The 12,788-nt window shown below is 42.6% G+C and overlaps 1 protein-coding gene across 2 annotated transcripts in view; it reads left to right on the top strand.

The window, feature by feature from the left end:
- The first annotated feature begins 5,298 nt into the window (after positions 1-5,298).
- Positions 5,299-12,788, top strand: part of LOC139152954 (major vault protein-like) — a 40,160-nt gene continuing 32,670 nt past the window's right edge. Inside the window, exons 1-3 of one of the 2 annotated variants that reach the window (XM_070726418.1) lie at positions 5,299-5,399; positions 6,167-6,303; positions 11,199-11,394. In XM_070726418.1, coding sequence (XP_070582519.1) covers positions 6,182-6,303; positions 11,199-11,394 — 318 coding nt within the window. In that variant the 5' untranslated portion in view covers positions 5,299-5,399; positions 6,167-6,181. Of the gene's footprint in view, positions 5,400-5,556; positions 5,611-6,166; positions 6,304-11,198; positions 11,395-12,788 lie in introns of those variants that run through there. The other variant, XM_070726419.1, reaches the window with a different exon arrangement.

The raw sequence follows: 12,788 nt of genomic DNA, 5'->3' as shown, positions 1-12,788 counted from the left end.
TGAGTGGGGGGTTGGACTAGATGACCTACAAGGTCCCTTCCAACTCAAATAAATAAAGGCTGATAGCTTCCATGCCACACCGCGTTGAGGCAGTAATTGCTGCAAAAACGGCCCAAACCAAGTACTATGTACATATGCAGCTTATACTTTTCAGAGGTCCAATATTGTTCTCTGTACAATCTTTGTTTTATTGACTGCATACAATATTCTAATTTTCTGAGATGGTGGATTTGGGATGACCTGTACCCCCTAATCATCACAATTATGACAAATCACATCTCAGACATCAACACCCTTGAAAATGTCCAAAGATATTTCACCAGAAGAGCCCTTCACTCCTCCACTCGAAACAGAATATCCTACGAAAATAGACTAACAATCCTGGGCCTAGAAAGCCTAGAACTACGGCGCCTAAAACACGATTTGAGTATTGCCCGCAAGATCATATGCTGCAACGTCCTACCGGCCAATGACTACTTCAGCTTCAACCGCAACAACACAAGAGCACGCAACAGATTCAAACTTAATACGAACCGCTCCAAACTTGACTGTAAAAAATATGATTTCAACAATCGAGTTATTGAAGTGTGGAACTCATTGCCAGACTCAATTGTGTCAACCCCTAACCCCCAACATTTCTCCCTTAGACTCTCCACGATTGACCTCTCCAGGTTCCTAAGAGGCCAGTAAGGGGTGTACATAAGTGCACTGGTGTGCCTTTCGTCCCCTATCCAATTGTCTTTCCTTTCTCTCACTTATCATATATATTTTCTTTCTTTCATATATCCTCTCCTCTAAGTTCACTTTACCCTAATATATATTACTACATGTCTATTATTCTTCCTATGTATTTTTGTATTGGACAAATGAATGAATGAATAAATAAATAAATAAAATCATGGCTTGAACTATTTTGCCTTGCATGTTATGAGTATTTCTCTCCTATATTACACTTTACCTTTTAAATTGCATTAGTGAAACAAATGAACTTTTGCACGATATCCTAATTTTTTGAGTTTCACCTGTAGATCAGATATCTAGTCTTCCTATGGAGTCTATTTACTGATCTGATTTTGGAGAATTAGTTAACTGTTTTCTTGATAGTCTTATGTTTATAACAGCTGAGCCAGGTTTGTCCTGCATGATCCACTGTCTCCTCTTTTCTTTCTTTTTTTTAACACAGCAGTTAAAATGAAGGTGTTTTGACATATCCAAGGAAAGGAAGCTTGTTAATGTGTTTGATGGGAGCACAATTTGCATATCTGTCAAAATCCACAGCCAGGCAGAATTTTAAAAGAGATATTTACAAGTTCCAAAACCACTTATATCCAGAATATTCTCAATATTTACTATCACTTTCTGAAGTTTTGATCCTTCCCTCCTCTATTGTATTAAATGGCATTTTTAAATCAATTAGGCTAACCGTTTGAATCATGAATTTCTAAATAGGTAGATGATAAATTCTGTCATTAAGTCCATACATCCTGCCAAACCTTGTTTTTTTTTCATTATAATTTATTGAATAAACCAGAAGAATTGTTTAGAATCATCTAGTTCAGGGGTGGCTTAGGACTAAATCAGGGATATCCAACTTTGGTAACTTTTAAGATCTGGGGACTTCAACTCCCAGAATTCTCCAACCAGCATGACTGGGGAATTCTGGGAGTTGAAGTCCACACATCTTAAAAGTTAACAAAGTTGGACACCCTGATTTAGCCCTAAGTGATAGAGCACACATGTATACAGATAGTTCTCAACTTATGACCACAATTCAGCTCCAAATTTATGTTGCTAATAGATAAATTTGTTCAGTGGATTTTGCCTCATTTTACTTTTCTTGCCAGGTTTGCTAATTATTAAATTAGTATCATGGTTGTTAAGTAAATCTGTCTTCTCCATTGACTTTACTTGTCAGAAGGTTGCCAAAGGGTATCACATGACCATCATAAATATAGGTCAGTTGTCAAGCATCCACATGACCATGGGGATCCTGCAATGGTCATAATTATTAAAAATGGTCAAGTCACTTTTTAGGTGCTGTTGTTACTCTGAACAGTCACTAAGAGAACAGTTGTAAGTCGAGGACTACCTGCAATGTTCAGCCTTTCAGCTGTTGGCTGAGCAAAATTCCCAGTGTAGGTTACTATTCGCAATGCTGACTGGATATTTGGACAACTTGCAAATCATTGTGGTCTATAAACCATGGGTCTTTGTGTGTCATGGCAGGTGCCATAGCATAGGGCTGGGTTCCACTTATGTCCGCTACCGGTGCGCATTGTGACATTTTGTGGTGCGCATCCCCTTGTGCAATTTCAGCCCAAAAGACAGCTGAGGTATACCTTGGGCAAAGAAATAAAGGTCAGTATTAACCCAGGGGCAGGCGGGAGGGCTATTTTTTAACATTTATTTGTAATATTGCGGCCCAATTCCAATAGGACTCTGGGCAGCTCACAATAATCACATGAGGTTAAAAAACGAAGTAAAATATAATAACTATAAAACAGCACATTTTCAAAACAGAGGACAAGGAGAAGCCATCAAAGCAGCCAAAAACTTGCCGAAAATTCCCCCCAAAAGATGGCAGTTCGCACACAGAACTGGATTTGTGACACCAAAATTACATCACCAGCGGGTCATTAACGGTTCGGGCGATCTGGTCCAAACAGGGAGGAACCCGTTCCAGCCATGGCAAGACATCACTTTATTATGGTCCACTATAAGTCAGATATGTAGATGTAGGTTTCTCCAGCAGGCTGGCTGAAGAATTCTGGGAACTGAAGTCCATCAAAGTTGCCAAGGTTGAGAAATACAATCCATATGCAGAAATCTGTTTCCTGGTCAAGTAACAGTTTGTGACGATTTTCAAAAACAGAATCTGCCTGTTGTAAAGGCAAAGGGGCTTCACTAGGACTAAAAAACTTATTGAATCTGGACTGCAATTCCTAGAATTCCCCAGGCAGCATGCTCTTTAGGTGGCTTTGTGCCACTCAGTCTCTTGTCAGCCCAGCCTAATTCATAGGGTGGCTGTCACAGGGGAAGATTGGAAGACTATCCAGTCTTGAAGGTGATCAAAGGTGGGCTTTAAGGCAAACAAATAAGACACCCATGAATAAATCAGGCTGCAGAGTTTATGTAAAAAGGTCAGTAAGGGGCGAGTACAAGTGCACTAGAGTGCCTTCCGTCCCGTCCTATTGCTCTCCTATATCTCCAATACATTTCTTCTATTCCTATGTATCTTCTTCTATTCTTTCATTGATATGTTCTATTCCTATAACTTCTATTCTTCCTTAGATATATTTTACTATGAGTATATCCTCTATAAACTTCATCATGTATTTTACTATGTGTATACCCACTAAAACCCTCATTGTGTATTGGAGAAAATCAATCAATCAATAAAATAAATTATTTTTTAAAAAAAACTGGGCTTACTCCAAAGTAGGAATAACGAGGAATAACTGATGGAAGCTGACCAAGGAGAGATTCAAACTGGAAATAAGGAGAAACTTTCTGGTGGTGTTGAGAGCAATCAACCAGTGGAACAGAAGTTGCCTGCGGAGATTGTAAGAGCTTTAACACTTGAGACTTTCAAAGGCAGATTGGATGGTCATTTGTCCGAAATGACTCTTGCTTGAGCAGAGGGTTGTACTCACCAGATGACCTACAAGGTCCCTTCCAATTCCAATAATAATAACTTTAAAAAAAATATAATCTAAAAGTAGCATGAACTGGAATTGTGCTGGGAGAAGCCTAAATTATTTCTATTGGGCATAATTGACAAAAAATATAAAAAGGAAATAAACTACTTGATTATATACATCACTACTGCAGCTAGATTAATGCGCAGTTTTGAAAAAACGAGGAAACACCAATAGACAAATATTGGATTGCGCTGAATGGACCAATTAACAAGGAAAATAAAAGAAAAATAAGACACCGAATACTACTCAGTATAGAATAAATTATATAAATGGCTGAAAGAAAGAAAGAAAGGATTAAAGATGAACTAGAACTGTCAATACTTTAAAGAATAACATCAAATCTTTATGGATCATTGTATGGAATAATGTAGAAGAAAGAAGAGAGACAGAATAAGTAATTTGTAAAAATGTAAATATATTTGTATAGGGAAAGTATATTGATGCATACAAACCAAGAGATGCTTACTGTAAACATGGGGGAGTTGTATCCATGTATGTTTGTCTGTCTTGTTTATATATGGGTTTTATGTGTATATAATAACATTATTATTATTTTTTTAAAAAGGAATTGTGCTGACAATCCTATTTCTGATCTCGGTTTGATTGGCAACTGATCACTTTTTTTCTCAGAATCAACTCTTAAATCTTTCGGCTGTGTAATAGACAGGATTCCAACAGGTAAGTTTTTCATAACGTTGTTATGAAGTGGGCTCGCACTTCATCGGTTGTTTTAAAACTGGTTTTTTTCAGTAATCAGCCAAGGTTGAATAAAATAACCTCTAAGCTTTCCTATTTTAATTGTAAAATCTGAAGTGAATTTATTATCATAACCACTCCCAGATTCAAGGTTTACATAATTATACCTCAATATACAGGTATACTGTATGTCTCTTTTATTATCAGGGATAACCCACTGGTTCCTTAAATCTGTTGGACTATGTGACTTTGAAATTATTCATAACTACTGTACTTCATTCACCTTTGGCAATAAAATATACCTGCAAACCAGCGGCACAGTCATGTGCTGACATAGAGCTGCTGAATATGCCAAAATTTGTCACTTGGAAAGGATGCTGCCAGACTTATTCTGATTTTTAGTTTGAATGTTCAATCGGTCAATTATTCTGAGCAATTCCAGAAATGATTTTCTTCCTCTCCTTCAGGAAATACCTGAACCAAAACTTCTTCTCCATAATACAGGTAGTCCTCGACTTACAATAATTGAGTCCAAGCTTTTTGTTGTTAGGTGAGACCTTTGATAGTTAGTAACATGATTGTTAAATGGATCTGACATTGCTTGTCAAAAGGTTGGAAAGGGGGAACACATGAGCCCAGGATGCTGCAAGGCTCATAAGTATGAATCAGTTGCCAAAGCATCTGGATTTTGATCACATGATCATGGGAAACGCTGGAAAATATTGTCATAAGTCACTTTTTTTCCAGTGCTGTTGTCACTAAACAAACTGCTGTAAGTCGAGGGCTACCTGTATTTCGGTAGAGATATTATTTAGCTGCAAAACTCTAGATCGCTATTAGATGCATTTGAACTTTGCTTCCCCTTTAACGTTTTTTTTTTTTGGAACAGCTGTAGTTTTGCTCCACCTCTCAAACCAGGAAATAATTTTACTATATAAGAAGGATTCCAAGTCTAGGGCTTTTCCCCACGCACTTCGAAGCTCCATAAAGCAACTACATATTGTAAGTTTCATTCAGCTTTTTTTATCCTTGCCTCCCTAGTTCCAGGTTGGGGTGGGTCATGCCTTTGATAGTGGTGCCCCCCCCTTTCCCTTTGTCAAGGAAATACAGTACTGTACTGTACTTTTATTATCTTTCCCTCGCCCCCAAACTAGTCATCTTTAAGCTAAGTTTCCCAAAGCGCAGCAGCATTGTGAGCCAGGACGTGTAAAAAGTGAGTAAGTGAAACTGACTTTCTCACTAATTACATCCAGTAGTAAGGACTTAACCAAGGATGAATGAGTTTTACGGTAGACTATATTTGCAGAAACAACTGTTTTTTTAATATTGAATCCATATTTATTTTGCTGTGAGCCGCCCTGAATCCCTAGGGAGTTGGGAAGAAGAAATAGAATTAAACAAACAAACAACAACAAACTTTTGCGTGGCTTTCTTTTTCACCCAGAACAGCGAACCTGACAGCCACGTTGCACGCCCAGCTCTTTAACTAGGGTTTTCCCGTAACTGCCGAAGGGGTATGAATTTATGGAAAAGGGTGTTGTCGCTTTTCTTCCCCGAAGGCGCAGATTGCTGAGTAAGCCAGGCGGAATTATTGAAAGAATCAGCGGCTTGGTGGCTAAGAGAGAGATTGCAAAAACTCTTCAAGAGCCCTCCCGGTTGAGAGGGGGGGGGGGATAAATAAAATAGGATGACTCAGCAGGCATTCTTGCTGTGATTATTTTCTGTCAGAATTTCTAAAATCCCTTTCGCTTTTCTTTCTCTTGCAACAGAGCTTGGAAGACAAAATGGCGAACGAGTCGATTATCCGGATCCCTCCCTACCATTACATCCATGTCTTGGATCAGAACTCCAACGTCACCCGCGTGGAAATTGGACCCAAGACTTACATCCGCCAGGATAATGAGAGGTGAGTTACGGCAGAACGAGACTCTCCCAGCCTTGGGAAAATAGTTACCGCTCTTCCGCTAACTTGACCCAATAGTAACAGTAACTTAAAAGGTAACTAACATCAATAGTTCTCTCTCGTGTGGCTTCAGCCTGGACGACCGCTCCGGTTTATCCAAAGTTTTGCAATAAAACAAGAGGTTTTCCATTCGCGTGGGTAAAAGTACTGTAGTTCTTTTTTGCTTCCCCCCACTCAAACTTTCCGCAAGGGGGCAGTTGCTCAGTCCACGTGCAGAGACCAAGAATTAATCTTAGAAATAAATAAATATTTATTTTATTTTATTATTATTTATTAAGAAACGATTATTTATTTATAAATGATAATAAATAAAATAAGTATTTGTTTATTTATAAATAATAGTAAATAAAATATCAAACAAACAAACAAATAAAATAATAAATAAAATCTGGAGAAGGGGCAGGGAGTGGGGAAGATTTGCTGATTATCTTTTTTCAGGCATGGGACTACTATAGAAGTTAACTATTAGAGTAGGAACATCCAAACATGGCAACTTTTAAGACTTGTGGACTTCAATTCCCAGCATTCCTCAGAGAGCTGGGAGAATGCTGGGGAAGGTTGCTGGGAGTTGAAGTTCATATGTCTTTAAAAGTCTCCAAGTTTGGAGACTCCTGCTCTAAATTTATTAAATTTATATGCCGCCCATCACACTATCGTTCCACTCTAGGCTGCTTACCTTGTCATAAAAACAGAGACAGAAATATGAAATACCGTGTTTCCCCGATAGTAAGGCAGTGTCTTACTTTCTTTTTACCCCCAAAAGCCCCACTGTGTCTTACTTTGGGGGTATGTCTTATATTGTCCCGGGCACCGGGGCCGGCTCCAGAGAGTAGGGGCTGAGCAGCGATTCGTTGAGGATCTGCTCCATTGCCAGTTGCATAGCCGGTAGGACCCCCCGGCCGATCTTGCCCTTCTCCACCGAGTCGCTCAGCGGCATTAAGCCCATGATGGCTATGGGGATCGTAGGGGAAGAAGCGGTGTTGGGCGAGAAGCCCGTCAGTCCCCGAGAGTTGCTCCGCGCCCAAGCTAAGGAGAGGAGAAGCCAGGCGGAAGGGACGGCCGGGCTCGGCCGCCAGGGCAAAGCAGGCATCCTGCGGGGAGGGGGGGGCGGGCGGACATCAGGGGGAGAGCAGGACCGGGGTGTCCGCTGCCCTCCGCCGAAGAGAGGGGAAGGGGCGCGCGCGCTGCGGCCCCCTCGGTTCGAGCCTCCCGGCAATGGGGGGAGGAAAGAGCAGAGCCGAAGTGCTGTGAGGGAAAAAGAGGGCGGGACGGCGCCAAGGACAGAGCGAAGCAGTGTGGCGGCTCTGCTTGCCCCGGGAGCCAGGACCAGCTGGGCCGAAGCGGCTCTTCCCGCCCATTTACTGCGCCCTGCCAGAGGATCGCACAGCTTCGGTGGAGGCGGAGGGCTTTGCCAGGGGGAGACGAATAGGTGAAGGTACGCCTGGGTTGGGAGAGCTAAGGAAGCGGGGGAAGCCCCAAGCGGGGCTGGAGAGGGATGCGGAAAGAGCCGCTGCGGAGCCTGTTGAGGGGAAGACTCGGGAAGCCACTTTAAACTCTCCGGAGGGTCCGGATGGGGGGGGGCAGGTGGTCTTTCTCCCCCCCCCCCCGTCCATGCCACCCTCCTCTCCCCTTTCAGTTCCTTGGACTCTCCTGGGCGCGAAGCTCCCTCGCCAGCGCCGCGAACTGCTCCAACGCCTCCCTCGCTTTTAGTACCGTGTTTCCCCGAAAGCAAGACATATGTCTTACTTTCGGGGTATGGCTTATATTAGCCGACCCCCCCTGAAACCCCCCATATGTCTTACAATCGGGGGGGTCTTACTATCGGGGAAACACGGTACCATAATATGAAATTGAAATAAATTAGGAATGCAAATACTGTACAGGTAAACATCATAGAAACATAGAAGTCTGACGGCAGAAAAAGACCTCATAGTCCATCTAGTCTGCCCTTATATTATTTTCTGTATTTTATCTTAGGATGGATATATGTTTATCCCAGGCATGTTTAAATTCAGTTACTGTGGATTTATCTACCACGTCTGCTGGAAGTTTGTTCCAAGGATCTACTACTCTTTCAGGAAAATAATATTTTCTCATGTTGCTTTTGATCTTTCCCCCAACATCGGCTTACAATAGTTTATTTAGCGACTGTTCACTAAATGTAGTGACTGTCCAAGTCACTACAGCACTGGAAAAAGTGACTCATGACTATTTTTCACACTTATGACTGTTGCAGCTCCCCCCCCCCACTGTGGTCACATGACCAGAATTCAGATGCTTGGCAACTAACTCATATTTATGACAATTGTAGTATCCCAGAGTCTTCTTTTTCGGGCTTCTGACAGATAAAGTCAATGGAGATACCAGATTCACAACCATGTGCTAACTTAACAAATGCAATGATCCACTTAGCCGTGGCAAGAAAGGATGTGAAAAGTGGCAAAATTCAAATGTTTCACTTGTTGGGCTTAATTGTGGTTATTAGCCAGGGACTATGTGTACAGTACAGTGGTACCTCTACTTAAGAACGCCTCTACCAGTGATGGGTTCTTATGGGTATGGTCAGGTACACAGTACCAGTAGCAAAATTTTGGTCAGGTACAAAGTACCACTAACAAATTTTTGTTTTGTTTTTTCTTTTCCCCCCCTTCTGGACTCTGGTATGCTTTTCCTATCACAGTAAATGAGGTTGAATGTGTACAATTGAATGTGCGCGCATGTGTGTGTACATACACTTTATATAGTAGATAATCAGGGGTGAGCTACTGCCCAGACAGGGGGGAACGCAGTGGGGGAAGCGAAAATGGAGCTCTACCCCAGGACACACAACTTGCACTGAAAGATGTTGAAACAAATTGCATGAGCCACGCCCATAGCGTGGTAGTAAAAATTTTGGTAGCCCATCACTGGCCTCTGCTTACGAACTTTTCTAGATAAGAACCAGGTGTTCAATACTTTTTTGCCTCTTCTCAGGAACTATTTTCCACTTACAAATCTAAGTCTCCAAAACTGTAACCAGAAAAGGCAGGGAGAAGCCTCCATGGGTCCTCTCTAGGAATCTCCTGGGAGGAAACAGGGCCGGAAAAGGCGGGGGGGGAAGCCTCCGTGGGGCCTCTCTAGGAATCTCCTGGGAGGAAACAGGGCCAGAAAAGGTGAGGAGAAGCCTCTGTCGGGCCTCTCTAGGAATCTCCTGGGAGGAAACAGGGACGGAAAAGGTGGGGAGAAGCCTCTGTGGGGCCTCTCTAGGAATCTCCTGGGAGGAAACAGGGCCTCCACCCTCCTTGTGGTTTCCCCAATCGCATGCATTATTTGCTTTTACATTGATTCGTATGGGAAAAATTGCTTCTTCTTACAAACTTTTCTACTTAAAAACCTGGTCATGGAACGAATTAAGTTCGTAAGTAGAGGTACCACTGTATTTGCTACAAGACCCTTGAATTAATAATCTCGGATGGGGCTAGTAAATTGGGATTCAGTTGCTTTGTGGAAGTGAACCTGCTATGTTTAATCTTAACTTGGTGCAAAGTTCCTTTGCTTAACGGCAGTTTCCCAAGTCATTGTTCATGTTTCTTTATCTTGCTATTTTCTCATGGGACAATTTAATTTAATTTAATTGACTTCTATGCCACCCAGTCCCGTGGGACTCAGGGTGGCTTACAACAATATAAAATACTATACAATAATAAAAGAAGTCAAATGTTAATACTAAAAATTACAGTAAAACCCCATTTTAAAACCCAACAACTGTCCAATCAAAACAAACGTACATACCAAATCAGTCACAAGTACAATTAGGCCACGACACAATGTTAGCATTCACGGCCCCTAGGACTGCTGGCAAAGACAGATCTTCACAGCCTTTCAGAAGACCAGTAGAGTGGGAGCAGTATGGACATCAGGGAGGGGGAGTTGGTTCCATAGAGCTGAGGCAGCCACAGAGAAGGCCCTCCCGTGCGGTCCCACCAACCTGCATTGCTTAGTCAATGGAACCTGGAGAAGGCCAGGTGATCTTGATTCTATGTCTCTGTTTATGCAACCTAGGATAGTATTAGCTTTTTTGGCTGCTGCTGCGCATTGCCAGCTCATATTCAAGTGATTGTCCACTAAGATTGTCCACTATCATGTCTCCCCTGATTCTTCTTTTCATTAAACGAGCCATGCCCAGTTCCTGCAACCATTCTTCATATGTTTTAGCCCCCAGTCCCCTAAAGACAATTAGGTTACTGGAGGCTAAAACATATGAAGAACGGTTACAGGAACTGGGCATGGCTAGTTTAATATAAAGAAGGACCAGAGGAGACATGATAGCAGTGTTCCATTATCTCAGGGGTCGCCACAAAGAAGAAAGAGTCAACCTATTCTCCAAAGCCCCTGAGGGTAGAACAAGAAGCAATGGGTGGAAACTAAACAAGGAGAGAAGCAACTTAGAACTAAGGAGAAATTTCCTGAGTCAGAATGGTTGATCAGTGGAACAACTTGCCCCCAGAAGTTGTGAATGCCCCAACACTGGGAGTGTTTAAGCAGATGTTGGATAACCATCTGTCTGAAGTAGTGTAGGGTTTCCTGCCTAAACAGGGGGATGGACTAGAAGACCTCCAAGGTCCCTTCCAACTCTATTATGGTTATTGTTGTTGTTATATTATATTATTGTTGTTTTGTTGTTGTTATTATTATTATTATTAATAATAATAATAATAATAATAATAATAATAATAATAATAATAATAATATACTTCAAGATCCCTCTCAGAGTTACTGTTTTTGAGCCAGGTGTCGCCTTAATCTGTATTTATACCTTTGATATTTTTTTGGAAAAACTTTGCTTTTCTCCACTTCAGGATCATATTAGCTCCAAAGAAGATGGTGATGGTTCCACCACGACATTATTGTATCATCCTCAATCCGGTGGTTCGTGGAGTAGATGGGGCAGTCCATCCTGATGATTTGGGGCAGGTCCGGCTCGCACATGCTGACTTGGAAATCAGAATGGCTCAGGACCCTTTCCCTTTGTATCCAGGAGAGGAACTAAAAGAGGTAAGGGTGTCCTAATTTCTCCTCTCCTCAATTGGCCCCGTACTGAGTCATCCTTTGGATGGTGTCTTGTTAGCAAGGGCAGAGGGAATCTGTGAATGTATGAATTTCATGTCGTAAATTTCTACATCGGATGGAAGGCATAAGAGAATATGCGAGAAGATAGGACAGTGATGGCGAACTTTTTTTTCCTTGGGTGCCAAAAGAGCATGGGTGAGCACTATCTCACATGCGCGAATGCCCATACCCATAATTCAATGCCTGGGGAGGAGGAAAACAGCTTCTCCCACCCCCTGGGGGCCCGCTGGAGGACGGAAACTGCCTATTTCCCAACTTCTGGTGGGCCCAGTAGACTCATGTTTCGCCCTCCCAAGGCTCCAAAGGCTTCCCTGGAGGGTAAAAATTCCCTCCCCATCCCACCCAAAGCTCTCTGGAAGCCAAAAACGCCCCCCCAGAGCCTCTGTGCAACCCAAAAATCAACTGGCTGGCACACACATGCATATTGGAGCTGAGCTAGGACAACAGCTCGCATGCCAGTAGATATTGCTCTACGTGCCATCTGTGGCACCTGTGCCACAGGTTCACCATCACTGAAATAGGACATTTAAGGGTGTGTGTGTGTGTGTGGAACCATTACAAAAGGGATTGTTGAATTCAGGGGAACAGGGAATTGTGAGAAAGAGACTCAAAATAATTTTGACTGGTTGGTAATCCTTGACTTATAGCCATTCATTTAATGACCATTCGAAGTTAGAACAGCAAGCACTGAAGAAAGTGACATGACCTTTTTTCCATATTTATGAACGCTTGATCCCCGTGGTCACATGATCAGAATTCAGATGCTTGGCAGCTGACTCATATTTATGACGATTGCAGTATCCCAGGGTCATGTGATCACCTTTTGTGACCTTCTGACAAGCAAAGTCATTGGGGAAACCAGATTCACTTAGGAACTGTGTGCTAACTTAAACAACTGCAATGATTCACTTACCTTCAGATCGTGCAGAATGCATCTGCGAGAGCAATCATGATGTTCCCCAGGTATGCCCATGTCACACCAACACTCCGCAGTCTGCATTGGTTGCCGATCAATTTCTGGTCACAATTCAAAGTGTTGGTTATGACCTATAAAGCCCTTCATGGCATCGGGCCAGAATATCTCCGGGACCGCCTTCTGCCGCACGAATCCCACAGAGTGGGCCTTCTCTGGGTCCTGTCGACTAAACAATGTCCTTTGGCAGGTCCCAGGGGAAGAGCCTTCTTTGTGGCAGCCCCGACTCTCTGGAACTAGCTCCCCTCGGAGATTAGAACTGCCCCCACCCTCCTTGCCTTCCGTAAACTCCTTAAAACCCACCTTTGCCACCAGGCATGGGGGAATTGAGATATCTCCCCCGGGC

This window comes from Erythrolamprus reginae, chromosome Z, assembly GCF_031021105.1.
Source record: "Erythrolamprus reginae isolate rEryReg1 chromosome Z, rEryReg1.hap1, whole genome shotgun sequence".
Taxonomy (NCBI): Eukaryota; Metazoa; Chordata; class Lepidosauria; order Squamata; family Dipsadidae; genus Erythrolamprus; species Erythrolamprus reginae.
This window is presented reverse-complemented; position numbering and strand designations above follow the sequence as displayed.